Source organism: Saccopteryx leptura, chromosome 3 (assembly GCF_036850995.1).
Source record: "Saccopteryx leptura isolate mSacLep1 chromosome 3, mSacLep1_pri_phased_curated, whole genome shotgun sequence".
Taxonomy (NCBI): domain Eukaryota; kingdom Metazoa; phylum Chordata; class Mammalia; order Chiroptera; family Emballonuridae; genus Saccopteryx; species Saccopteryx leptura.
In genome coordinates, this window is record NC_089505.1 from 59,513,169 (window position 1) to 59,540,728 (window position 27,560).

Consider the following 27,560-nt stretch of genomic DNA (forward strand, 5'->3'; position numbering starts at 1 on the left):
CAGAAGACAGAGATGACCCCAATGGTCAGGGATCACAAGGACAGGCTCAGCCCACAGACACACAGAGGGAGGGTCTCCTTGTAACTGTCCCCTGAGGACCAGGGAACCCAGAGGTACCAGACATCCCACCAAAATCTTTACTGCCAGGACACACAGGACACTCCCCCCTTCACACCCAGGACCTGCAGGTCCTTCTGAGACACCCAGTCCTGGGTCTCTGTCCCTGGAAATAGCGGGAAATGGTGACACCTGGAGATAGATGGTAGGTCCCATCTGCAGTCATCACCCAGCCTGACCCCTTCTCACCCATCTAAGGTTTCATTTCTTTAACCCTGCAGGCACGAGTTTTGTTTCAGGCCTTGAGGTGGGTGACCAACCATAAAGGAATGTCCGATGCAGTCATGGACGTTTGAAACTGCTGATGATTGAAAATGCACCAACATCCGTAATTAGTGGAAGAGCACCCCTGTGCCCAGCGATAGCGGCGGCCAATCAGCAAATGCCCCGCTACCCTTCCCACTTCCCTTACCTGACCCTTAAAACGTGGCCTAGTGGCCTAAGTCTGTAGCCGAGGCTGCTCTCCCTTAGGAGACAGCCCAGCAGGTTTCCTTTCATTAAAGCCTGTTACACTGGTCATTCGGACTCCGATGGATTCTATCAGGCCCTACAATCATCTCTGAGACCTTCTTGCTGGGAGGGAATCCAGCCCTCTCATTGAAAGTGATCTCCAATGCTCTTATAATTTTTTTAACAAATTTAGATGTTTATAAGAAATTTTAAATGAAATACTCTGGTGGGTTTATTAACAAGTGTTGCGTTTTCACTTCTGTTTTGTTCAGTGCTGTACATTCAGCTTCTAAAAAGAGCTTGGGAGAGCAGTATAAGCTCAAAAAATCACCTGCTCATAAAAATTAGAGGATATTTCAAAATGAATATGAAGCATAAAATATCCCCTAATTTTTGTGAGCAGTATTTGGTGAATGGAAAAAAAGTGTGCTCCACAGCCCAGTAAGGTCAACATCCTCTAAGAGCTGGTCAGAGGCGGAGTCTCTGGTCCATCGCCCACCTGCTCTGACAAAATCTGCATCTAACAGGATCTGCAGACCCCTCCTGTGCACAGGAGCATCATTTCTAAGGTATCATCTGGGCACTCACAGTCTTTACCATGTTTTACAGGTGATCTGATGTACAAGAGGGTGACACCCCTGTGACAAGAGTTCCTGTTGTCGCTCCAGGGCTCCTGCTCTGATAGAAAAAGCCAGGAGGGATAAGAGAGGCTTAAGAGGGATGCTACTGTGCACCCACCGCGGAGCTGTGGGGAATGCCACGGACACTCAGCAGTTTCCACGGTCTGAAATCTAGAAGGAAGGTAACAGGGATGGAGAGAATAGGAAAGAGGAAGGAGAAGGGAAAGGGCAGGTTCTCAGCAGAAACCCCGCCCCTAGCCCACGTGACTGAGGAAGTGCTCTTGACTTGAGCCCTTACCACACCTGGAAAAGGACAGCAGATCTCACCTCAGCAGAGCGGTGCCTGTGAGCATTTCTGGAATCCAAGCTCTTCTCGCGGAGGTGGGGTCAGAGCAGGCAGCAGTCACCATGGAGTCCCCCTCAGCCCCTACCAGCAGAGGGCGCGGCCCCTGGCAGCGGGTCCTGCTGGCCGGTAAGGAGGGGACAGTCCCTGGTGGGAGGACAGGAGACAGTGACTGCCTGGGGTGTCCTGGGGAGTACAGCGCTCTGAGGGGGGGGGCTGCTGTTTTGACCTGGGGAGAGGACATGAGAGCAGAGAAGGATGGGGGAGAGGGCGCAGCTACAGGAAAATCTCATGATCTAGAAGTGGTGAGGAGCAGGAGAACCTCAATTATAGTAAATTTACAAGTTATTCATTACTGGAAAGTAATTTCTGAAAACTGATGATAATAATAATTTATGTCAGGGCAACACAAGAAAGACTTAAGCAGAGGCGCTAAACACTGTCCTTACCACCAACCTCAGAAATGGGCAGGAGGTGCCGGGCCCTGGCACACTCATTCACCCACAGGTGTGTGCAGCCTGCTGTGGGCACTGCGCGACAACAGGAGCAGACAAGCCCCTCCCACATGGAGCTCCTGTTCTATGGGGAGGAGAGGACAAGGAAAGATCTAGATGTGAGGTCAGGTACCCACCAGTGTCATAGAGGGAACAGAGCAGGGACAGTCAGAAACTGAAGACAGAGGAGCTTTAAGGGAGGTGGTCAGCCAAGGTGTCTCCCAAGATGTCCCTAAGCGTCAGCAAGGGGTTTGAAGGCAGTGAGGGGGTGAGCTGGGTGACACCTGGGGAAGAGGTTTCAAAACAGAAGGACTAGCAGATTCAGAGGTGCTAAAGTAATGCTGGCTATGCTGCTCACTTTCACCATAGGAGACACACTCACACTCAAACTCACACACGCACGCACACACACCAAGTCTGAGAGATGAGAGACTTGCTCAGGACCCAGGGTCTCATTTTCCCATCCCAAAGCATAGATCCAAACATTGATCAATTTCTCTTTACTACTAGTGTCACTTTTAACCTTTTGGAGCCCGCCCACCACTGCCAAACTCACTGTTGAATCAGTGCCATCCAATGCGGCCGAAGGGGAGGACGTGCTTCTCCTTGTCCGCAATCAGACTGAGGATTTTGCAGGCTATTCCTGGTACAAAGGGGAAGTTGTGGACAGCAACCATTTGATTGCATCATATGTAGTAGCCACTGCAGACAGTACCCCAGGGCCTGAATACAGCGGCCGAGAGACAATATACCCCAATGCATCCCTGCTGCTCCAGAATGTCACCCTGAAGAACACAGGATACTACATTCTAAACGCCATAAAGAAAAATTTTCTGAGTGAAGTAGGAACAGGACAGCTCCGTGTTTACCGTGAGTGATTGCTCTCTGACCCCTGGGTGTCGGGTTGGGAGAATTCTACTCCACACACAGGACGGACAGCCCTGGGCTCTGCCTCCACCGCTCTCAGCATCACGGTCCAGGTTGGGTTTGGGCATTTAGTGCAGGACACACACAGTGGAGACAAACTTCCTAAGATCACAGCCCCCTTCCTGGGTTCCACCCCTGCAGACATTCACCACAGAGAGAAGGGCCATTCTGTCGGGAGAAACTCAGGAGAGGGAGACCAGGCTCAGTCCACACCCTGGTCCCTCCCCATGACCATGACTCTGAGAAAGACCCTGCAGGGCTTGGTCAGGCCTGACCTGTGGGGTCCCCTAGGATCCTCACAGATCTCAGAGGGGGCAGTCATTCTCAGACCCCTGTCCCAGGGCTCCTGACTCCAGGGACCCTGGGGAGCCTGTGTCAGGTTGGGTTTGATCTGTGGAAAGGGCTGACTAGGACCAATAATTTCCCAGGTGCCTGAGTCCCAAGGCTCCTAAACTGTTGGTCACCAGCCAGGGCTCAGCCCATGACCCACATCTGGGCAGGAATGGGGCCTGGTCCTTCACCTGAGACTATATATGGGGAACACATGTAGACCGAGTTCCCGGGCCATTAGCCAACTGCCCTGGGGGCCATAGGAGACCACAGAGGCAGGTCAGCATCGCCAAGGAGGGACAGGGAGATGCTCCTCAAAGCTCCTCGTCCATAAGGAATCAGGCCAGGACGTTGTCTCTCATGGACCCAAATAATAACAGATGCTGTTCACTTGGGCAGCTCCTCTATTCCAAGCTTTAGGTCAGAAAATTACAAAAGATTTAAGGTTCATTCACAGGCAACATAGCGGGCCTGAGACCATTTACCATTCATCCTGTTTTCTGCAGGGGAAACCCAGTTACGGGGGATACACTCCCCGTCAGTCACAGACTGTGACTCGCCAGCCTGAGTCATGGCCAGGTTGTCCTGCAGTCGTAGCTCCTCCTCTCCTCCCGGCCAGGGGCCTGGCTGTGCATGTGTAGACCCTGAAACCAGCTGTTGGTTCAAATCCTTTCTTAGCTGTCCCCAGCTCACAGGCAGAGATTCTGGTCTGGGGAATGAAAGCAAGTGGAGAATTGATCTGTTTTTACTCCAGAACCAAATCTCCTGCAGGAACAATCAGACCCGGTGCTGGGAAGGCCCAGGCCTCCCGCTCAGGGGGCCGATCCACACCTCCCTGCCTTGGACTTGAATCTCTTCTTTATTTCCTGATGTCTGGGTGTCACTCCCACAGGACAGAAAGGAAAGCACTTTGCTTCTCACTCCCCACTCTCCACCTGCAACCAGCTCAGGGACCACATGTGACAGACACTCAGTTGCTTTTCATGAAGAAGGAAAGATGATGGTAAATGAATGAATGAGTGATTCATAATCTCTACAGAGACTAGAACATGGATGTAGGGTCCTAGGAGGTTTTTGCCAGGCCTGTTCCCTGTCCCTCTAGGGGCTGAGACCCATGATTCATTCCTATGACCACCTACCCCTAATACCCCTCCAGGAACCAAATCCCATGGTGACTGTGGGGCTGTTTGGCTGTGGGAGGGTTTTCCAGGCTGCACTGCTTCTGCCCTGGGACAGCCATGCTCTTTTGATCTGTGGGGTCCTTGAAGTCACCTGTAACCCTAACTGCTCACCACGGACGTTTCTGGCTCTCTATTCTTCCCATAGCCCTCATCTGCCTCCTTCACTCCTGCCACACTGTCCTGCTCTGTTCTGCTTCCTCCACCCTGCAGTCTCCCCAGATTCTGAAACCAACACCTGCATCCAATCCTACCCTCCTAGGCAATAGGGAAGGACACAGAAATCAGTTATTGCTACAGCCCCTGGCTCCATCATGAGCCAATTTCCCAGGTCACTGGAAGAAAGAGCTTCCTCTGTGTCCCCATCCAGGGCTCCTTCCCTCTGTGAGACCAATAAGAGGAACAGGCCACGTGACAGGGACATGTAAACCATTGATCCACTCTCTGTATGACTCAACCAGGGAGGCAAAGGCAGAAGAGTCAGGTCTCGGTCCCCAAAAGCGCAAGGCTCACTTCACTCCTGAATCGTGACTCACATCTTTGTCCTGGTGTGAAGCTCCCGTTCCTCTCATTAGCCCCCCAAATCTTCCCAAGGTGAGATGGTGACTGTGTACCATCTGACAGGCTTACTGCCTTGTTCACACACGAGTGTCCTCATGATGACACTTTCACCATAGAGCAGGATCCGCTCAGACAGTGAGATCCACCAGCCCTGTCCCTTCTCTTAGACGCTGCCCAGTTTGAATGAGTTTGGTCAACCTCTGTTCTGTTTCCTGAATTAGGAAGAAAAGGAAGAACACATGCCACATGCCTGTGCAGGGTTCCTCCCCATTTGCCTGACTGTCCAGAGAAACTGGTGACAGGGACCTTCTTCCTAAATTTACTAACGTAACACATCTTTTCGACCCATTTGCTATCATTCCTCCCTTTCTACAACAGACACACCTATACTTGCCCTCCGGTCCCTTCCGTCCTCTTAGCAGGACTCACGTCCTCTCCCCCCAGGGAGTCACTATTTCACACCCGCAGTGGCATCTCCCTTCGGTCACAGTGTGACCCTGGTTGGACTGCAGAACTTGGTCTATGCCCTTCAGGGGTCTCTAGGCAGAGATTCCTCCAAAAGCTGGTCTTAGATATTTGGGGCACTATAATGATTTTCGTATGTTCTTTCACAATTTAACTCAAGTTTCTATCTCATAACTGCCAAACACAAACGGTCCATGAGGGTCAGGTTTTCAGCAAGTTCAAGTTCCCACACTTTACCCATGTCACCCTTCTGCACCTGCTGTTGTCTCAGTATTTGAGGAGAGTCCCTGCCCTCTGCGGTGGGAGCCAGGACATGAAAGGTCAAGGGCAGAGAGCACGGCTCTGATGCCAAAGCCAGCGAGCTTCCGCCACCCCCTCTCTTTTCCGAACTCCCCTCCCGCCTTCTTGGGGTCACTGTCTCACGCCAGTCACCAGGGAGCTCCTGGGCAGACCACCCCACCTCGTGGCCCTGCAGCCTGAGAACTGACTGACCGCTACACTTGCTTCTGGTCCCGCCCCCCCCCCCCGTGTTGTTCCTGCTCAAACCCCAGTTCCAGGCCGCACTGCTGGTCTCCTCGGGATGTGAGGACTCTGGGATGGGCCGTCACTGCTCCCCTCGGGGATGACCCAGGAATGTGAGGCCTCAGGGCAAACACACCTCGCCTGTGCTCGAAGGGACTCAGCCCTGTGCATTCCAGGTGAGATCCGGAGGTCGCTCAGACAGTGAGACAGTACGAGAAGAACTAGGACCGATGCCGAGTGCACTCTGATCCCGGTCCTATGTTTTTGCCTAATCAAACCCTGATACTTTGGCCTTGGCCAGTTGACTCAGTGGTAGAGCGTTGGCCTGGCATGCAGGAGTCCCAGGTTCAATTCCCAGCCAGGGCACACAGGAGAAGCGCCCATCTGCTTCTCCACCCCTCCCTCTCTCCTTCCTCTCTGTCTCTCTCTTCCCCTCCTGCAGCTGAGGCTCCATTGGAACAAAGTTGGCCTGGGCACTAAGGATGGCTCCATGGCCTCTGCCTCAGGTGCTAGAATGGCTCTCGTTGCAACAGAGCAACGCCCCAGATGGGCAGAGCATCGCCCCCTGGTGGGCATGCCGGCTGGATCCCGGTTGGCCGCATGCGAGAATCTATCTGACTGTATTCCTCTTTCCAACTTCAAAAAAATACAAAAAAAAAACAAAACCCGGATACTTCATTGTCACCCGAGAAAGTCAGTGCTTTCCTCTGGACGTAGGGCTGGCAGGTTTACGGGCTCTGAGCACTCAGACCCTCATGCGTTTGTTTGTCTTGAGATACACAGACCAAGGACTCAAGTTAACTGAGAGGTGAGAGGTGCCAACTCTGGTTGAAGGAGCCTTTGGAGGAACAAAGGCACCACACAGAGCAATGTTCTCTCTGTTATCTGCACAGCGGAGTTACCCACACCCAGCATCACAAGCAACAGCTCCAGCCCCGAGGAGCACAAGGACCCTGTCGTGCTAACGTGTGAACCTCATACTCAAGACGCCACCTACCTGTGGCGGATCAACAGTCAGAGTCTGCCAGACAGCACCAGGCTGGAGCTGTCCAAGGACAACAGGACTCTCACTTTACTTCATGTCACAAGGAATGACATGGGACTCTATGAGTGTGAAATCCGGAACCCAGTGAGTGTCAGCCGCAGTGACCCATTCTACCTGAATGTTCTCTGTGAGTAACTGTACTTACCTGGCCCAAGCTGATGCCCAAATCCACACTCCCGAGGCCAGGCCACATTCGTCCCTCTCAGGGGTAACTTAATGGACCCTCACTCCGAACACCCAGGGTGGCCACGCCTCTGTCCCAGGCAAATCCAGGCAGGGCTCAGGGTTGGGACACACAGGTTTATGTCTCAGATTCAGGTTCAGTGAACACAGAGGGCGATCATTGGGATTTTTATTTTTTTAAGACTTTATTCATTGATTTTTATGGGGGGGGCAAGAAATATCAATTCCTGCTGCTTCACTTGAGTTGTTCATTGATTGCTTACTACATGTGCCTTGACCGGGCAAGCCCAGGGCCTCGAACCAGGGACCTCAACACTTCAGGATGACGCTCTATTCACTGTGCCACCTCAGGCCAGGCTGGTTGAGACTTTTTAAGACAAGGCTGAGACCTAGCTCAGAGGGACAGTGTAGCACTTACACAGACAGGGAGTCTCCCCCTACCTCTGATGACATCACGTGTGGTTTTGTTCTGTTTGCTCCAGATGGCCCGGACATCCCCACCATTTCCCCCTCAGACTCCCATTACCTACCAGGAGCAAACCTCAGCCTCTCCTGCCACGCAGCCTCTAACCCGCCCCCACAGTATTCCTGGTTTATCAATGGGAGGCCCCAGCAATCCACACAGGAGCTCTTTATCCCCAACCTCACTGTGAATGAGAGTGGATCCTATACCTGCCTCGCCCATAACTTTGTCACTCGCCTCAACAGGACCACTGTCAAGAATATCACCGTCTCTGGTAAGTGCCTCCTAGACCATCGGCTCCGAGCTCTGGGGTGGAGGTCTGCCTGGTTTTCAAAAAACACCCTAGATGTTATCTCCCATCCTCTGGCCTCGGACACAAGGAAATCACAAATTCTCCCCTTGAACCCCCTACTGCATCTCTGTAGACTTCTCCTCCCCTTGCTCTTCTGGTTTCTAACCACAGAGCTGGGGCCCAGACTTAGAAAGCGAGGAAGGGGTCTCTCAGCCACAGAGAGCCCCATGTGGTGGAGGGGTCTTCACAGAGCAGAAGAAACAAACACCCTCAAGGCCAAGTTGCTTCTGTCACTAACACATTTCATCTGTCATCTCTTTTCTGTTACCTACTCCATGTGCTACAGGAACATGCAAGGCTTTGAATCAAACTCCCTTCTTTTTTCCCAAACAAGAGGATGAAAGCACCCCGGAGGTGGGGTGAGCAGGACAGACCCTGCTGTCTGCTCTGCTCCAGGCTCACCCGGTCACTGACTCTGCTCTGCTGCCATCTGTGCTGGGACAGGGGCCCATAGAGTAGTTGCACGGGTGGCCTGTCCTTAATCTGGCCACCACCGACTCGAGAGCCCCCCTCAGACCAGGCTGCATGGAGATGGGAAGAGAGCAAACCACAGGGTTTCTCCTCTGAGCTGGGTCCTGGCTCTGAAGCCTCCAGCTGCATAACGCTGTGCGTCACCAGCGTGTCCGATATTCCAGAGAGCGGTGAGCGATGGTTCACACTCTGTGGTGGGATTCAGCCGGCTCACACCGGTTCAGCAGAACTGATTCCTAATTTTTTGTTGAATTTGGCTAACTGCTTGTTAAAATGGCACTTGTAATCAGTGTTCTCTCTAAGGTGGGCGCCTGGGCAGCCCCCCAATGTGGAAATCACAAATTTACATTCCTTTCTCTTTTTTAATGTTCACCTGCCCAACAGCGTATTCTAAGCACCTGTAGTAATGTCCATTCTGTCCATAGGTGAAAAAAAATGACAGAACTATGCTTCTAATATTTATTATTCATTTCATAAAACTCATTATACCTTTGATAAAATAGTACATTTTAATTCTCTCACATTTGTTACTTTGGAAGGAAGTGAGGATGTAATATGGAAATATCTTAAATAACAACTTTACTGTTTTTTGTCAGGTATTATTTAATATTTTTTCATTAATATAAGGTCTACCAGAAAGTTCTGTCCGTTTTTGGAATTAAACAAAATACAAATTTTTCTTATTGTCAATAAACTATATTAAATAATATAATTGCCATTATTATTAATGATTTCTTGCCAGTGTGATGGCAATTTGTATATCCCATTTTTGAAAAATGTTTTATCTTTTGATGCGAAAAATTGAACCAGTGCTTGTTTGATATCTTCCTCATTTTTTAATTTTTTGCCCTTCAAAAAATTTTGTAAGGACAAAAACAAGTGATAATCAGAGGGTGCGAAGTCCGGGGAATATGGTGGATGCGACAGACATGCTTCTGTAGCATTTCTTCCTTGTTGAAATTCGTAAAAATTACAGTGGTGTAAATGAACTTTATCAGTAGCCATGGGTACACTATCGCTTCACACACAAGACTAATGTGAATCAACTTTGTTTTAGTTAATTTGCTATGTCAGTATGTATACATTAAGTGATAGAGAGGCACACATGCGCCAAATAAACATGTGCTTACGTGTTGAAACATTGTCATAGAAACAGACAGAACTTTCCAGTAGACCTTATATTTTAAAACTCTTATAACAAATCTAGTTTTTTGTTCCTCTTTTATTGTTCTTATTCAAGTATTTAATGCATGAAATACTAAACTACCTTTTGGTATATCCTTTTTTATACTTAAAATGGTCATTAGGGCAGAGAACCTAGTTGTTAAATTATTTGAATCGCACCACTGTGCACACTTGACAGATAGATAGATTCATCCATGAAGTCCCTTTTACGGGACAGAAGGAGCAGTGCCATGAATTTCTAGTTTATGGAGAAGGCTAAGATTACCGGCGTTTGTTAAAATCATAACTACCCTTCAGTGACTTCCTTTCTTCTCTGTGATACTCAATCCACAGGCCAGGAAGTGAAAGTCCTACTCAGATTTTAAAATTCTTTAGATTGGAACTTCTCCAGGTCCTAAAGGGCTGGTTGGGTTGTTCTCATTCTCTACTAAATTATTTAACAAAAGGGAAATGCCTTCCCATCTCTATGTATGGCCACCAACCAAGAGGGGGGTCTGACTTTCTAGAAATTCACAGGAAGCTCTAGGAAAGAATCACACAAAAGTCAATGGGTAAAAAAATTCCACCAGATGATGAGGATGCTGGACATGTGGGCTGAGAGGAGGTTCCGATGCTAATACTCCAGATGCCCAGAGAGACAGGTCAGGGGTCATCCTGAGGTAACCTAGAGGTAAGAGGGGAGATATGGTTCTATCGTTATAGATTGTCACCTGAACAGAGATACTTGTCCTGAAGAGGTCAGGGTCATCCTCTGGTGACCACTACAGCGCTCGCTGAGACTGTGAGTGGCTGAGATCTCTGAGGAAGGAGCCGTCTCGGTCAGTCACCTCCTCTGTGTCTCCACAGAGCCTGTGGGGAAGCCCTCCATCCAAGCCAGGAACAACACAGTCACAGAGCATAAGGACACCGTGGTCCTCGCCTGTCTCACAAATGACACGGGGATCTCCATCGGGTGGATCTTCAATAACCAGAGTCTGCGGCTCACGGAGAGGATGAAGCTGTCCCAGGGCAACAGCACCCTCACCATCAACCCCGTCAGGAGGGAGGATGCTGGGGATTATCAGTGTGAGGTCTCCAACCCCGTCAGTTCCAGCAAAAGTGACCCCTTCAGGCTGGGCGTGCTTTGTAAGTGACCTCTTGCTCCATCCTACACCTTCCTGGGAGGATTGCTCTACCAGTGTTGTGCGAAATGGACAGACATCACAGGGGCAGAATGTCAATCAGGAGAGCATTACAGTAAACAGAAGGGCCAAGTGGTTAGGGGTTCAGTCTCTGAACCATATATATTGAATTTCTGATCCTGGGTCTGGTATTATTGTCTTTTTGTTATTGTTTCTGTTTCCATTTGGAATGTGTTAGAATATATATAAGATTTACCTTCTTTTTTTAAGTGAGAGGAAGAGAGATAGTGAGACATGTGCCCCAACTGAGACCCACCTGGCCCACCTGGCAACCCCCGTCTGAGGCGGACGCTCAAGTACTGAGCTATTTTTAGTGCCTGGGTCTGCTGCTCTCAGACCAACTGCGCTATCCTCAGCACCCAGGGCCACACTCAAACCAGTTGAGCTACTGGCTACAGGAGGAGAACAAGGAGAGAAGGGGGAGAGAAGCAGATGGTCTCCTCCTGTGTGCTCTGACAGGGAATCGAACCCAGGACAGCCATATACCTGACCAACACTCTATCCACTGAGCCACCAGCCACGGCTAGATTTACTTTTTTTTTTTAATTTAGTGAGAGCAGTGGAGGCAGAGACAGACTCCCATATGCACCCTGAGCAGGATGCCCCAGGCAAGCCCACTAGGGGGCGATGCTCTGCCAATCTGGGGCGTTGCTTTGTTGCTCAGCAACTGAGCCCTTCTTAGCGCCTTAGGTGGAGGTCATGAAGCCATCCTAAATGCTCAGGGCCAACCTGTTCCTGTCAAGCCATGGCTGCAGAAAAGAAAAAGAGAGAACCAGGAGGGAGAGGGGTGGAGAAGCAGATGCAGTGCTTCTCCTGTATGCCCTGACAGAGAATCGAACCCAGGACATCCACACACTGGGGCAATGCTCTACCACTGAGCCAACTGGCCAGAGAAGATTTACCATTTTCAAGTGTACAGCTCAGTGGCATTAAGTACATTCATATTGTGCAATCATTACCACTATCCACTGAAAACTTTTTGAATATGACTATTCTAGATACTTTGTATAAGTGGAATCATATGATATTTGCCCTTTTGTGTGTGGCTTAATGTCTTCAAGATTCATTCATGTTGTAGCATGTATCACAGTTCCACTCCCTTTGAAGGCTGAGTAATATTCCCTTTATGTATCCAACACATTTCATTTCTTTTCATCTGCCCTTAAAAGTTCTTTTGCCTATTGTGAATAATGCTGCTATAAACAAGGAAGGGTGCACAAATATCTGTTCAAATCCCTGCTTTCAATTCTTTTGAATATATACCCAGAAGTAGAATTGCTGATCAAACAATTGTCCTTTGTTCAATTTTTTGATCAATTGCCATACCAGCCCTGACCAGACAGCTTGATTGGTTGGAGCATTGTCCGGAGGTGCAGAGGTTGCTGGTTCAATCCCCAATCAAGGCACATACAGGAATGTATTTATGTTTCCCCCACCTCTTTCTCTCTCTCCCCCTACCATTTCTCAAAGAATAAGAAAAAAACTGCCATATCATTTCCCACAGTGGCCACACTACTTTATATTCCAGCCAACAAAGCACAAAAGTTTCAATTTTTTCCCATTCTTTCCAACACATTGTTTTCTAGGTTTTTTTATTTGTTTGTTTTGTTTTGTTTTTAGTAATAGTCATCTTAATGGGTGTGAGGTGGTATCTCACTGTGGTTTTGATTTGCATTTCCCTAATAATTAATGATGCCAAGATCTTTTCATATGCTTATTGTCCATTTGTATATCTTCTTTGAAGAAATATTTATTCAGTTCCTCTGGCAATTTTTAATTGTTTTTTATTGTTGTTGAATAGTTATTTTTATATTCTAAATATTAATTCTTAATCAGATATATGATTTTCAAATATTTTCTCCCATTCTGTATGTTGCTTTTTCACTTTGTTGACAGTGTCCTTGATGCACAAAGGTTTTTAATTTTGATAAAGTCCAATTTATCTATTTTTTCTTTGTTGCTTGTGCCTTTGGTTGCCTATCTGAGAAATCATTGCCAAACCCAGTGTCATAAAGCTTTCACCCTATGTTCTCTCCTAAGAGTTTTTTAGGTTTAGCTCTCACATTTAGACCTTTGACCCACTGAGTTAAATTTTTTGTATATGGTGTTAAAGTAAGGGGTCAATTTTATTCTTTTGATGGATATTCAGTTTTCATAGTACCATTTCTTTTGTGGGGTTTTGTGTGTGGAGGGGGGTTGTTTGTTTGTTTTTCTCCAAAGTTAGAAGTGGGAAGGCAGTCAGACAGACTCCCGCATGTGCCCAACCAGGATCCAGGGATCCACCCGCATGCCCACCAGAGAACGATGCTCTGCCCATCTGGGGTGTTGCTCTGTTGCAGCCAGAGCCATTCTAGCGCCTAAGGTGGAGGCTATGGAGCTGTCCTCAGTGACCGGGCCAACTTTTCTCCAATGGAATCTTGGCTGCAAGAGGGGAAGAGAGAGAGAGTGGAAGGAGAGGGGGAAGGATGGAGAAGCAGATGGGTGCTTCTCCTGTGTGCCCTGACCGGTAATCGAACCCGGGAATTCCACATGCCAGGCTGACACTCTACTACTGAGCCAATGGACCAAGGATTTTTTTTCATTTTTTTTTAAGTGAGAAGTGGGGAGGCAGAGACAGACTCCCGCATACACCCTGACTGGGATTCACCCGGTAAGCCCCCTACCACGTGATGCTCTGCCCATCTGGGCTGCTGCACCATTGTTCGCCAACTGAGCTATTTTAGCACCTGAGGCAAGGCCATGGAGCCATCCTCAGTGCCCGGGGCCAACTTTGCTCAACCAATCAAGCCATGGCTGCAGTGCAGAAGAGGAAAAGAGAGGGGGACCATATATGCAAGAGCTTATTTCTGGGCTTTCTATTCCATTGGTCTGTATGTCTGTCTTTATGCTATAACCACACTGTTTTTATTACCATAACTTTATAGTAAATTTTGAAATCAGAAAGTGTAAATCCTCCCACTTTGTTCTTCTTTTTTGTTTGTTTTGGCTATTTGTGGTCTTCTGAAATTCCATATGAATTGAAGGATAGATTTTTTTATTTTTGCTTCAGACTTTTTAGAGGGATATTGGTAGGGATCACACTGGGTCTACAGGTCACTCTGGGCTGTGCTGTCATCTCAGCAGCAGTAAATCTTCCAGTCCATGAGCACAGATGTCTTCCTAGTTATTTATGTCTAATTTTTTCAGCAGTGTTTTTTGTAGTTGTTCAGTAGGTAAGTTTTTCAGCACCCTGGTTAACTTACCTCCTAAGTATTTTATTATTTTTGATGCTATTGTAAATGGAATTTTCTTAATTTTCTTTCTGAATTGTTCATATATAGAAACACAACTGATGTTTACATGTTCATTTAGTATCCTGCAACTTTGCTGAATTTATTAGTTGAAACAGTTTTTTTTGTGGGATCTTTGTAGTTTTTCTATATATAAGGTCATATCATAATCAGACAGAGATAAGTTTGCATTTTCCTTTCCAATTTGGATGACTTTTATTTCTTTTTCTTGCCTAATTACTGGCTAGGACTTTCAATACTGTTTTGAATAGAAATGTCAAAAGCAAGCATTTTTATCTTGTGCCTGATCTTAGGGAAAAAACTTTTCATTTTTCACCACTGAGAATGATGTTATCTGTGGAGTTTTTATAAATGTCCTGTATTGTATAGAGGTAGTTTCCTTCTATTCCTCATTTGAGTGTTTTTTATCATGAAAGGATGTTGAATTTTGTCAAATGCTTATACTGATTCATTCTTCCTACTTCTTACAGATCTAATCATATTTTTTATATCTTTGTGATTCCATCTTCGTAGGTTTTGTGCTTCTAGGAATCTGTCCATTTGATCTAAGTGATCCAATTTGTTAGCATACCATTATTCATAGTACCATTATAATTATTTTTTCTTTTTTGTAGCAAGCGAGAGGGAGAGGGGGAAAGAGAGAAAGAGGGGCAGACAGTCAGGAAGGAAGAATGAGAAGCATCAACTCATAGTTGTGGCACTTTAGTTGTTCATTGATTGCTTCTCATATGTGCCTTGATGGGGCGAAGGGGAGGGCTCCAGCTGAGCCAGTGTCCCCTTACACAAGCCAGCAACCTTGTGCTCTTGCTATCAACCTTCAACTTCAAGTCAGTGACCATAGGGTCATATCTATAATCCCACACTCAAGCCAAATGAACCCATGCTTAAGCCAGCGACCTTGGGGTTTCAAACCTGGGCTCTCAGTGTCCCAGAATGACACTCTATCACTACACCCACCACCTAGTCAAAAATTATAATTCTTATTGGTTCTGTAGAACTGGTAAGTAATGTCCCCACTTTCACTTCTGATTTTAGAATGTGAATCTTCTTTCTTTTTTTCTTAGTCTAGTTAAAGGTTTGTCAATTTTGCCTATCATTTTTGAGGAACCAACTTTTGGTTTCATTGATTTTTCTTTCCTATTTTTATTTTATTTTTTTTAGGTGAGAGGAGGAGAGATAGTGAGGCAGACTCAAGCATACTCCCCAACTGGGATCCACCCGACAACCCCATCTGGGGCTGATGCTCGAGTACCAAGCTATTTTTAGCATGTGAGGCTGACCTGCTCAGACCAACAGAGCTATCCTCAGAACCCTGGGTCACAATCGAACCAGTGGGGCCACTGGCTGCAGGAGGGGAAGAGGGCGAGAAGAGGGAGAGGAAGGGGGAGAGAAGCAGATGGTTGCTTCTCCTGTGTGCCCTGACCAGGAATCAAACCCAGGATATTTTATTTAACTCCACATATATTTTATTTATCTCCACTCCAATCTTTATTATTACCTTCCATCTGCTACATTTGAGTTTAGTTAGTTCTTTTTTTTCTAGTTCCTTAAGTTGTAAAGATATGTTGTTGATTTGAGATCTTCCTTATTTTTTAAAGTAAGCATTTATAATTCCAAATTTCTTGCACAAGATTTTTCACTTCTCTGAGCCTCATATTCCACAAATGAAAATTACAATAAGAGTACCTGTGTCATGGTATTGTTTCAAATATTTAAGGTAAAACAAATAAACCCTTAGCCAAGTGCCACACATGGCAGACATGTTCCATAAGTGTTAGCTGCTATCATTACTACGATTATCATTGGCCTCTATGAAGTCAGGGAGTCCTAGCATCAAATCCCAGCTCCACCTCTTACTAGTCATATGACTTTGGGTAAATTTTTAACCACTCTTAAGTCTCAATTTTTCATCAATAAAGTGGAAATAATGTCTATCTGACAGGGTTATTATATGAATCAAATGAACTACAAGTAAAGGAGTTAGCACAGAGGGTGGCACATAGTAAGTACTCCATAACACAGGGGTTGGGAAACCTTTTGGCTGAGAGAGCCATGAACACCACATAATTTAAAATATAATTCCATGAGAGCCATACAATGACCCATGTACGTTAAGCATTATCCAATAAAAATTTGGTGTTGTCCCGAAGGACAGCTGTGATTGGCTCCAGCCACCCACAACCATGAACATGAGCAGTAGTTAATGAATGGATTATAATACATGAGAATGTTTTATATTTTTAACGTTATTATTTTTTTATTAAAGATTTGTCTGCGAGCCAGATGCAGCCTTCAAAAGAGCCACATCTGGCTCGTGAGCCATACGTTCCTGACCCCTGCTATAGCAGAAGCTAATATTAACATTAACCATCCATCTGAGTTGACTAGTTAGGGCAACAGAAATCAAAAAGAAGAAACAAATCCAAACTGTATTTTTTTTTCCTTAAGTGAGAATCAGGGAAGCAGAGAGAGACTCCCACATGCGCCAAACTGCGATCCACCTGGCAAGCCTGCTAGGGGGCAATGCTCTGCCCATCTGGGGTGTTACTCCATTGAAACCAGAGCCATTCTAGTGCCTGATGCAGAGGCCATGGAGCCATCCTCAGCGCCTGGGCTAACTTTGCTCCAATGAAGCCTGGGCTGCTGAAGGAGATGAGAGAGAGAGAGAAAGGAGAGGGGGAAGGGTGAAGAAGCAGATAGGCGCTTCTTCCGTGTGCCCTGGCTGGGAATCAAACCCAGGACTTCCATACACCAGGCCAATGCTCTACCACTGAGCCAACCAGCCAGGACCAATGCGAACTATATTATATTTTATAGCAGGGAGGGCATTACAAACAAAAAAATGTTAGGACATGGTTACTGACTAAACATGGGAAAGGAAAAAAGGGACTTGAGCACAAAGTTTCAAGACTAGTTTGTTAGTTTTCATCCTGAGATGCAGCCAAGGTGGCCTTAAACATACACAGTATTTATTGAGAAAAATGCCTTTGAAGGAAAGGGGGATGCAAGTGCAGGAGCCCAGGAGGTCCTCAGCCTGTGATGCCGACCTGACTCAGGCGAAGGGAGAAGGGACGACAGTTCTAGGTTGCAGGGCAGTTCTCTGAGTGTCTGCAAGGCTGATGGGCAGTCCTTGAGCTACAGTCACCCATCAGAGGAAAACTGTTTCTCACAGAGTTGGGCTTGTTTTGTACCCTTGCTGGGAGCTGGTCCATTCACCACCTTCTGTCAATTCAGCCCCCACCACAGTAGACCTCAGATGCATGTATTTATGCCTGTCACACCTGGTACACAGAAACACATGCCACCATGAAATGGTGAAGACTTATAACTTACAGAATGACAATCCACCTCCAAAGCTCCAAAAATATCTGAGTGCAGAAAGGCCAGGTTGGAATTGCAGCAAGTCTGACCACCAACCTAGAAATAGAGTGGGAGGGAAAACCACAAGGATGTAGTGAGCCAATCACCTCACAGCAGCCTTCCCACAGAAAATGTACTCCTTGGAGAATAAGTAAAGACTATTTGTGTTCAGAGTTGTTTCCCAGGGCACCCCACTGTAAAATAATGTCACCTTCATTCATTCTTCTCTTTTCTACCCATTACAGATGATCCAACACCACCAAATCCTGGCCTCTCAGACGGGGCTATTGCGGGCATCGTGATTGGAGTCCTGGCCGGGGCAGCTCTGATAGCGGCCCTGGTGTACTTTCTGTGCATCAGAAAGACTGGAGGGTAGGTGGCCTTCCCTCTCGTCCCGCTTTGCCAACAGCTAACCGCCAGGCTTGCGGGAGGGAAGCCTTCCCCTTCGTCTCCGGGCTGGCTCAACTCCTCGTCCTTCATAAACCCCAGCTTGTCACTAATCCCTGCGGCCTCTTCCTCACTGCTCTTCAAGCTTCCCTATTCCCACCCTGACACAGACTGCATACACTCCCCCTCATCTGTGCTAGTCTGTGTTATTTAATTTTGCCTGACTAAGGCCACTTCTGGCCTTAAAAATTTGCTCTATATTTATAATAAAAATTATACATCAGATATCAACATGCTGCCTCACAGTTAGTTATACTTTTGACAGTGTTTTCTTTACAGTTAGAAGAAAGAGAAATAACTGAACAGGGTGTCAAATCCTATTTCTAAGTCTACAAATATTTGATCCAGTGATCAGAGAGGTAGCTAATCCCTTGGCACACGAGCTAACAAAGCGAGTCTATCTAGAAGCAAAAGCCCACATGGCAACCTGCTTGGAAAAAGACAATTTCATAAATAAAATTTCCCAGCCCCTTTATGAGGGACAAATACTACTTCCCGCACTGGTGGCTCCAGTGACCCAGATGCAGCCACAGAGTTTCCTTCACAGGTGTCACCACAGTTTCTGTCATGGAGAAATCTCTCTAGCACCTTCTGTCTTATTGTCCGCAGTTCCTGTTCTCTGCTGCCTCATAGGTCAGAGCCCTTCAAACCTGAATAACCTTCATTTATTAATTCTAAATATTAGCCTGTTAGATCACTTCCCTCATTTCCAAGTGATTGAAATGTGTGCTGTCGTCCCCTCCTCGACACCATCTCTCTTCTATCCCCAAGACGCTGGACGCAGCAGGAAATGACATCTGTATCCCGGCCAAATTCACAGGTCTTTTCACCATCCTCACATTGTTCACTTTTACACCACCAAAGACCACAGACAATGTTTTCCACCTTGGATGTGCTCTTTCTGTCGCCCACCTCCACACTGCATCCTCAGACCCTGCCATCTCCGTCCACACCACCCTCTCCCCCAGCTCATGTTCTCTCTGCAGATGGCTCCTGCATCTCCGTCTCCAGCCCCTACTGCTTCCCAGACCTCAGGACACTCATATCCAGATGCCTTCTGAAACCACTCCCCATTTTCACTGGCTTGCCCCCACAGCTCACTCATTTGTCTCAGCGACATCTCTGTTCCTTGGCCCTTGCTTTTTGTTTCCCAGACTCATTACATCATCCAAGCCTCTTGTTTCTTTCTGAACATCTTTCAGTCATGTCCTTCACTCCCTAAACCTACATAACCCCAGCTTTCAGCAACTCTGCTGGGGGTACAACTTTACTTCTTGTCTCTGGTCTCTATGGAACTGTTCCTTGCAGATCACTGCCTCATTATCTTCCTAAAAACTGGTTCACTTTCCTACTGAAGGGTCTACTGTGGCCTGCCCTGGCCTACCAGATAAGTTCACATTTTTTCCTCACTACTATTCCTTATTCTCTTTACCACTACTCTCTGGTACAATTCCTCCATTCTAATTGGATCTGACTCCTTACCCATCCCTGCCCCGCTACCCCATACACATGTATAATTCTCAGTTCCAATGCTATGCCTGAAAACATACAACACAGGGCAATGCTCCATCTGTTACCTCCCACAGGAGTCACCCACATCAGTCATAATGAGCAACAGCTCCGAGCCAGGGGAGGACTAGGAACTGGAGCATTACGTGTGCATTTGAGACTTGGGACACCACCTACCTGTGATTGAGATTCTTCCTAAGGACCAATTGATTGCACAGGAAATCCTTATGGAGCAACTGCTGTGCTACAAGGCTCAGTGTTAAACCCCAGGAGAGAGACAGAAATGAGAAAGGCAGAGTTCCTACCTTGAGGAATATGAGTCCTAAGACTGGAGATAAGACATGAAAAATTATTATAATATAAAAATAAAAAGGGAGCCTGACCTGTGGTGGCACAGTGGATAAAGCATCAACTTGGAATGCTGAGGTTGTCAGTTTGAAACTCCAGGCTTGCCTGGTCAAGGCACATATGGGAGGTGATGCTTCCTGCTTCTCCCTCATTCTCTTTCTCTCTCTCTCTCTAAAATGAATAAATAAAATCTTTAAAAATAATATGTGTGTTTAAAAAAGAAATAGAAAGGGATAAATGCCAGAAGAGAAGACAGAAATCCAAAGGGATATATGGCCTCTCATTAGAATGACTGGGAAATTTTAAAAACAATTGATACTCAGTCCTCACCCATAGGTTTCAATTTAATTGGTAAGAGGAGGAACCCAAGTACTGGTCCCTTTCAAAGCTTCCAAGACATTTTTAACATGCGTCCAGGATGGAGAGCCTCTGCTGTCACAGGTAGGACTTGAGCCTAAAAGCAGTGGTTTTAGCCAGGAGTATAAATGAGAATTACATAGGGAACTTTTTCAACATACATAATAAGCCTATAAACCATCCCTGGTCAAGCTGATGCAGTATGTCTGGAGTGATACTGAAGCTTGTATATTTTTAAAAACTCCCCAGTGATCCTCACATATATTCCATGTTAGAAAACACTGTCCTAAAACATAGGAAGGACTGAAAAACTGGGGAATTGGGATAGCATTCCACAGGACAAGCATAACATGAATAATATATTGTGCAAGGCATCAGAAGTACTCAATAAGAAATTACTGGCAGGGACTAAACTAAGAGGACGCTTCAATCAAGGAACACTGAAGAAGCCACACTGAGATGGTAGGAAAAGCTGAAACACGGAGAGTGCTACCCAGCTCCCAAGAGCGAACGGCATCCTGGAGAGACTTGCATGGCGGGAAGTGAGTTCAGCGGAGAGGGGAGGGTCTTGAGCCCCAGGAACAAAGCTCCAGCCTGCAGCCCCAGAGGATAGAAGAGGCTTACGGACAGTATTTAGCTGTGAAACAAGTCAGGATACTGTTTGTGAGAAAGAGATAGATTTCTCAGACCCAGGATTCTTCTTAAAGGGACCACGCAGAAAACCTCTCTCACAACCACCCACCCAGGGCTCCAGGGATGGGGAGAGAGGAGAGGACTGAAGCAGCAGGAAGAGAGTGTAATCTAGGAGGCACAGGGAGAAACACTTTGAGGGACAGCCACTCTAACCCCTGGGCTGAGTCACTCCCCAAATCTGAAATGAATTATTTCCCCTGAAAACAGCAATACCAGCAAAGGGAAGCAGGACACCAGCCAAACAAACTTTCCTGCAGCACTCAGAGCAGGGTCACTTAGAAGGAAGGAGCTTTCGGGACTAGACTATGGAGTGTTAGGGTCTAAGCTGCAGTGCCCCCACCCACACGGCTGAGGGCTTGCTGGAGGGCTGGTCATGTGACACAGAAGTTGGCAAGGGCAGAAGCTGGCTGGCCACCACTGAGGCCTCAGCATGAGCACAGTCTTGAACAAAAGCGATCAGGCCCAGCTGCAGGCCTATCTGCAATCGTGCCTGTGGGGGAAAGGCAGGAGCACTGGAAGGGGCAGATACCTGAGCTGAGCAAAGAAGTGCAGGCTCGCAGCCTCATCTGCCCACGGAACCCAGGCTTGCGGCAGAATGCATGAGCCATCTTCCCTTGTGGGGGTAGGGCAAAAGCCCAGAACAGGCAAAGTCCATGACTGAGTGCACAGCCCTGCCCAGCCCACAGAGTGCACAGCCCAGGCTTGCAGCTGAACCATGGGCTGGCTCCTCCTGCCGAGGTAGAGCAGGAGCCCAGAACAGGTGGAGACCCACACCTGAGCAAAGGTGCTCACTCCTGCCTTCAGAGCCGAGCCTTGCCCCTTCCCCTGCCCAGGGCATAACCCCACCTGTGGGGGCGGAGCAAAGGCTGAGGCCTCTGAGGTTTATAGACCCAGGCATGTGATCACAGCCCCACCCATGGAGGAAAGGCAGAAACTGCAGTGACAGCCACAGCGAACTGGAGCCCGCAACGCCCATAGCCAAATGCCCTAGGCAACGGTGACAGAGGGAATGATGGGCCTAGAGACAGACCACACCTAGGGAACACAGAGGCCATACCCATTGGACTCCAGCAGCCAAAACCTTCTTATACACAGATAAAATGCAAAGGCAAAGAAATGCAACCCAAATGATTCAAGAGAAATCCCCAAAAAAGGACCTGAATGAGTCAGATATAACCAAATTACTGGATGCAGAGTTTAAAATAACGATTGTTAGGAAGGTCAAAGATCTTAGAACAACAATAGATGGTCATTAGGAGCACCTAAATAGATAGCAAATATAAAAATGACATTGAAATAATAAAAAAAAAATCAGTCAGAAATGACAAATACAGTATCAGAAATGAAGACCACAATGAAAGGAATTAAAAGCAGGATGGATGAAGCTGAGGATTGAATCAGCAAGTTAGAGGACAAGATAAATGAAGGCACAGAAGCAGAGCAGCAAAAAAAAAAAAAAAATAGGAGACTCAAAAAGTCTGAGGAAACTTTAAGAGAGCTCTGTGACAACATGAAGAGAAATAACATCCGCATCATAGGGGTTTCTGAAGAAGAAGAGAAAGAACAAGGGATAGAGACTTTGTTCAATCATATCATAGCTGAAAACTTCCCTAAATTAATGCAGGAAAACATCTCACATGTTCAGGAAGCACAGAGAACTCCATTAAAGAGAAACCCAAAGAAATCTACACCAAGACACATTATAATTAAAATACCAAAGCTAAGTGATAAAGACAAAATATTAAAAGCTGCTAGAGAAAAAAAACCTATCACCTACAAAGGAGCCCCCATAAGGATGACATCCGTCTTCTCAACAGAAATACTTGAGGCCAGAAGGGAATGGTAAGAAATATTCAAAGTAATGCAGAACAAGAGCCTACAACCAAGACTACTTTACCCAGCAAGGCTATCATTTAAAATTGAAGGAGAAATAAAAAGCTTCCCAGACAAAAAAAAACCCTCAAGGAATTCACTAAAACCAAACCAATGCTGCAAGAAATGCTAAGGGCCTGTTGTAAACAGATAAAAGGAGGTAAAGAATATAGCAAAAGAGGACTACAGCTTTAAAGAATAAAATGGCAATAAACAGCTACATATCAATAATAACTTTAAATGTAAATGGATTAAATGATCCAATCAAAAGACATAGGGTAGCTGTGTGGATATGAAAACAGGACGCATACATATGCTGTTTGCAAGAGACACGCCTTAAAACAAAAGATGCACATAGACTGAAGGTAAAAGGATGAAAAAAAAATATTTTATGCAAATGAAAATTTAAAAAAAGCTGTGGTAGCAATACTTATATCAGACACAATGGACTTTAAAACAAAGACTATAGTTAGAGATAAAGAAGGCCATTACATAATGATAAAGAGAGCAATCCAACAGAAAGATATAAGCATTATAAATATCTATGCACCTAATATAGGAGCACCTAAATATATAAAGCAGACTTTGATGGATATAAAGGGTGAGATCAACAGCAATACCATAATAGTAGGGGATTTTAATACCCCACTAACATCACTAAATAGATCCTCAAGAAAGAAAATTAACAAAGAAACAGCAGACTTAAAGGACACACTAGATCAACTGGATTTAATTGATATCTTCAGAACCTTTCACCCTAAAGCAGCAGAATATACATTCTTTTCAAGTGCTCATGGTACATTCTCTAGGATAGACCACATGTTAGGATACAAAAGCAGTCTCAACAAATTTAAGAAGATTGAAATCAGCCCTGGCCGGTTGGCTCAGCGGTAGAGCGTTGGCCTGGCATGTGGGGGACCCGGGTTCGATTCCCAGCCGGGGCACATAAGAGAAGCGCCCACTTGCTTCTCCACGGCCCCCCTCCTTCCTCTCTGTCTCTCTCTTCCCCTCCCGCAGCCAAGGCTTCGTTGGAGCAAGGATGGCCCGGGCGCTGGGGATGCCTCCTTGGCCTCTGCCCCAGGCGCTAGAGTGGCTCTGGTCATGGCAGAGCGATGCCCCGGAGGGGCAGAGCATCGCCCCCTGGTGGGCAGAGCGTCGCCCCTGCTGGGCGTGCCGGGTGGATCCCGGTAGGGCTCATGCGGGAGTCTGTCTGACTGTCCCTCCCTGTTTCCAGCTTCAGAAAAATACAAAAAAAAAAAAAAGAAGAAGAAGAAGATTGAAATCATATCAAGCATTTTCTCTGATTACTATGGCATGAAACTAGAAATCAACCACAACAGCAAAACTAAAAATACTCAAACACTTGGAAACTAAATAGCATGTTATTAAATAATGAATGAGTTAACAATGAGATCAAAAAAGAAATAAAAAAAATTCCTAGAAACGAATGATAATGAGCATGCAACATCTCATTTATGGGACACAGCAAAAGCAATACTGAGAGAGAAGTTCGTAGCATTACAGCTGTACATTAAGAAGTTAGAAAAGGCTCAAATAAACAACTTAACCCTGCATCTAAAAGAACTAGAAAAAGAACAGCAAGTAAAGGCCAGAGGTAGTAGAAGGAAGGAAATAATAAAGATCAGAGCAGAAATAAATGACATAGAGGCTAAAGAAACAATACAGAGGATCAATGAAACAAGGAGCTGGTTCTTTGAAGAGGTAAACAAGATTGATGAACCTTTAGCCAGACTCACCAAAAAAAAGAGAGAGGACTCAGATAAATAAAATTAGAAATGAGCATGGAGAAATAACAACTGACACAACATAAATACAAAGGATCATAAGAAAATACTATGAAGAACTGTATGCCAAAACATTAGACAACCTAGATGAAATGGACAAATTCCTTAAAACATATAATATTTTAAAAATCAACCTGGAAGAATCAGAAGACTTAAACAGACCAATTACAAAAAATGAGATAGAAACAGTTATCAAAATACTCCCAACAAACAAAAGCCCAGGGCTCGATGGCTTCACAAGTGAATTCTACCAAATATTCAAAGAAAAACTAACTCCTATCCTTCTCAAGCTATTTCAAAAAATTCAAAAGGAAGGAAGACTTCCACGCTCCTTTTATGAGGCAAGCATAATTCTGATTCCAAAACCAGGCAAAGACAACACAAAGAAAGAAAATTATAGGCCAATATCCTTGATAAATTTAGATGCTAAAATCCTCAGCAAAATATTAGCCAACCAGATACAGCAATATATAAAAAAAATCATACACCATGATCAAGTGGAATTTATTCTGGGGAGGCAAGGCTGGTATAATATTTGCAAATCAATCAATGTGATTCATCACATAAACAAAAGGAAGGAGAAAAACCACATGATAATTTCAATAGATGAAGAAAAAGCATTTGATAAAATCCAGCACCCATTCATGATCAAAAGTCTCAGCAAACTGGGAATACAGGGAACATACCTCAACATTATAAAGGTCATCTATGTATGACAAACCCACAGCCAACATTATACTCAATGGGAAAAAATTAAAAGCAATCCCCTTAAGATCCGGAACAAGGCTAGGGTGCCCCCTTTCACTACTCTTATTCTACATAGTCCTGGAAGTCCTAGCCACAGCAATCAGAGAAGAAGAAGAAATAAAAGGCATCCAAATTGGAAAAGAAGAAGTAAAACTATCATTATTTGCAGATGATATGATATTGTATATAGAAAACCCTAAAGTCTCATTCAAAAAACTACTGGGCCTGATAAATGAATTCAGCAAGGTGGCAAGATATAAATTTAATACTCAGAAATTAGAGGCATTTTTATACACCAACAATGAACTGTCAGAAAGAGAAATTAAAAAAACAATCTCCATCACTATTGCAACCAAAAAAATAAAGTACCTAGGAATAAATTTAACCAAGGAAATTAAAGACTTGTATTCAGAAAATTATAAAACACTGATAAAATAAATCAAGAAAGATACAAGTAAGTGGAAGCATATACCGTGCTCATGGTTAGGAAGAATAAACATCATTACAATATCTAAATTACCCAAAGCAATTTATAAATTCAATGCAATATCAATTAAAATACCAATGACATACTTTAAAGATATAAAATACATATTCCAAAAATTTATATGGAACCAAAAAAGAACATGAATAGCCTCAGAAATCTTGAAAAAGAAGAATAAAGTGGGAGGTAATACACTTTCTGATATCAAGTTATATTTCAAGGCCATCGTACTCAAAACAGCTAGGTACTGGCATAGAACAGGCATATAGATCAATGGAACAGAACAGAGAACCCAAAAATAAACCCACACCTTTATGGACAATTGATATTTGACAAAGGAGGTAAGAGCATACAATGGAGTAAAGACAGCCTCTTTAATAAATGGTGTTGCGACAATTGGACATCTACCTGCAAAAAAATGAAACTAGATGACCAACTTACACCATTCACAAAAATAAACTCAAAATGGATAAAAGACTTAAATGTAAGCCATAAAACCATAAGCATCTTAGAAGAAAACATAGGCAGTAAGCTCTCCAACATCTCTTGCAGCAATATTTTTGCTGATTTATCTCCACAGGCAACTGAAATAAAAGACAGAATAAACAAATGGGACTTTATCAAACTAAAAAGATTTTGCACAGCTAAAGACAATAAGAGCAGAATAAAAAGACAAACTACACAATGGGAGAACATATTTGACAATACATCTGATAAGGGGTTAATAACTAAAATTTATAAAGAACTTGTAAAACTCAACACCAGGAAGATAAACAATCCAATCAAAAAATGGGCAAAAGAAATGAATAGACACTTCTCCAAAGAGGATATACAGATGGCCAATAGGCAGATGAAAAAATGCTCACCATCACTGATCATTAGAGAAATGCAAATTAAAACCACAATGAGATACCACCTCACACCAGTCAGAATGGCACACATCAACAAAACAACACAGAATAAGTGCTGCTGAGGATGTGCAGAAAAGGGGACCCTCCTGCACTGGCTGGTGGGAATGCAGACTGGTGCAGCCACTGTGGAAAACAGTATGGAGATTCCTCAAAAAATTAAAAATCAAACTGCCTTTTGACCCAGCTACCCCACTGTTAGGAATATACCTAAAGAACATCATAGCACTGTTCAAAAAGGAGAAATGCACCCCCATGTTTATGGCAGCATTGTTCACAATAGCAAAGATCTGGAAACAGTCCAAGTGTCTGTCAGTGGATGAGTGGATTAAAAAGCAGTGGTACATATATACAATGGAATACTATGGGGCCATGAAAAAGAAGAAAATCTTACCTTTTGCGACAACATGGATGGACCTGGAAACTATTATATTAAGTGAAATAAGCCAGTCAGAAAAAGGAAAATATCATATGACCTCACTCATTTGAGGAATCCAATGAACAATGTCAACTGAGAACAGAATTGAGACAGTGGAGAGATCAAAGGGACCAGAGGAAAAGAGGACAGAGGGAAAGGGGATGATAGGATGGGATAAACCTGAAGGGAAGGGGGTAGGGTGCTAGGGAGAAGGGGGCAAGGGAGATGTTCAGGGGAATATGGGGGAGGGGGATGCATTTGGGGCAACACTAGAATCTATGTAAACATAATAAATTAAAATCAATAATAAAAAAAAGAAATAACTGGAATATAGCTAAATTTTAAAAACCTGATTATATCACCTGACCAGTGGTGGCCCAGTAGCTAGAACATTGACCCAGAACGCTGAGGGTGCCAGTTCAAAACTCCAAGGCC

General features: G+C 45.1%; 1 protein-coding gene across 2 annotated transcripts; it reads left to right on the forward strand.

Moving 5' to 3' along the window:
- The first annotated feature begins 1,464 nt into the window (after nucleotides 1–1,464).
- LOC136398931 (carcinoembryonic antigen-related cell adhesion molecule 1-like) lies at nucleotides 1,465–20,017 on the forward strand. 2 transcript variants are annotated; one of them, XM_066373586.1, is made up of 7 exons: nucleotides 1,465–1,659; nucleotides 2,535–2,894; nucleotides 6,901–7,179; nucleotides 7,718–7,972; nucleotides 10,553–10,831; nucleotides 17,783–17,909; nucleotides 19,571–20,017. In XM_066373586.1, the coding sequence occupies exons 1-7, from the start codon at nucleotides 1,596–1,598 to the stop codon at nucleotides 19,590–19,592; spliced, it is 1,386 nt and encodes a 461-aa protein (XP_066229683.1). In that variant the 5' UTR covers nucleotides 1,465–1,595; the 3' UTR covers nucleotides 19,593–20,017. The 2 variants fall into 2 exon arrangements, with proteins under 2 accessions (XP_066229683.1, XP_066229684.1); XM_066373587.1 differs by lacking the exons at nucleotides 17,783–17,909; nucleotides 19,571–20,017 and adding an exon at nucleotides 15,339–16,180.
- Nucleotides 20,018–27,560: the final 7,543 nt, after the last annotated feature.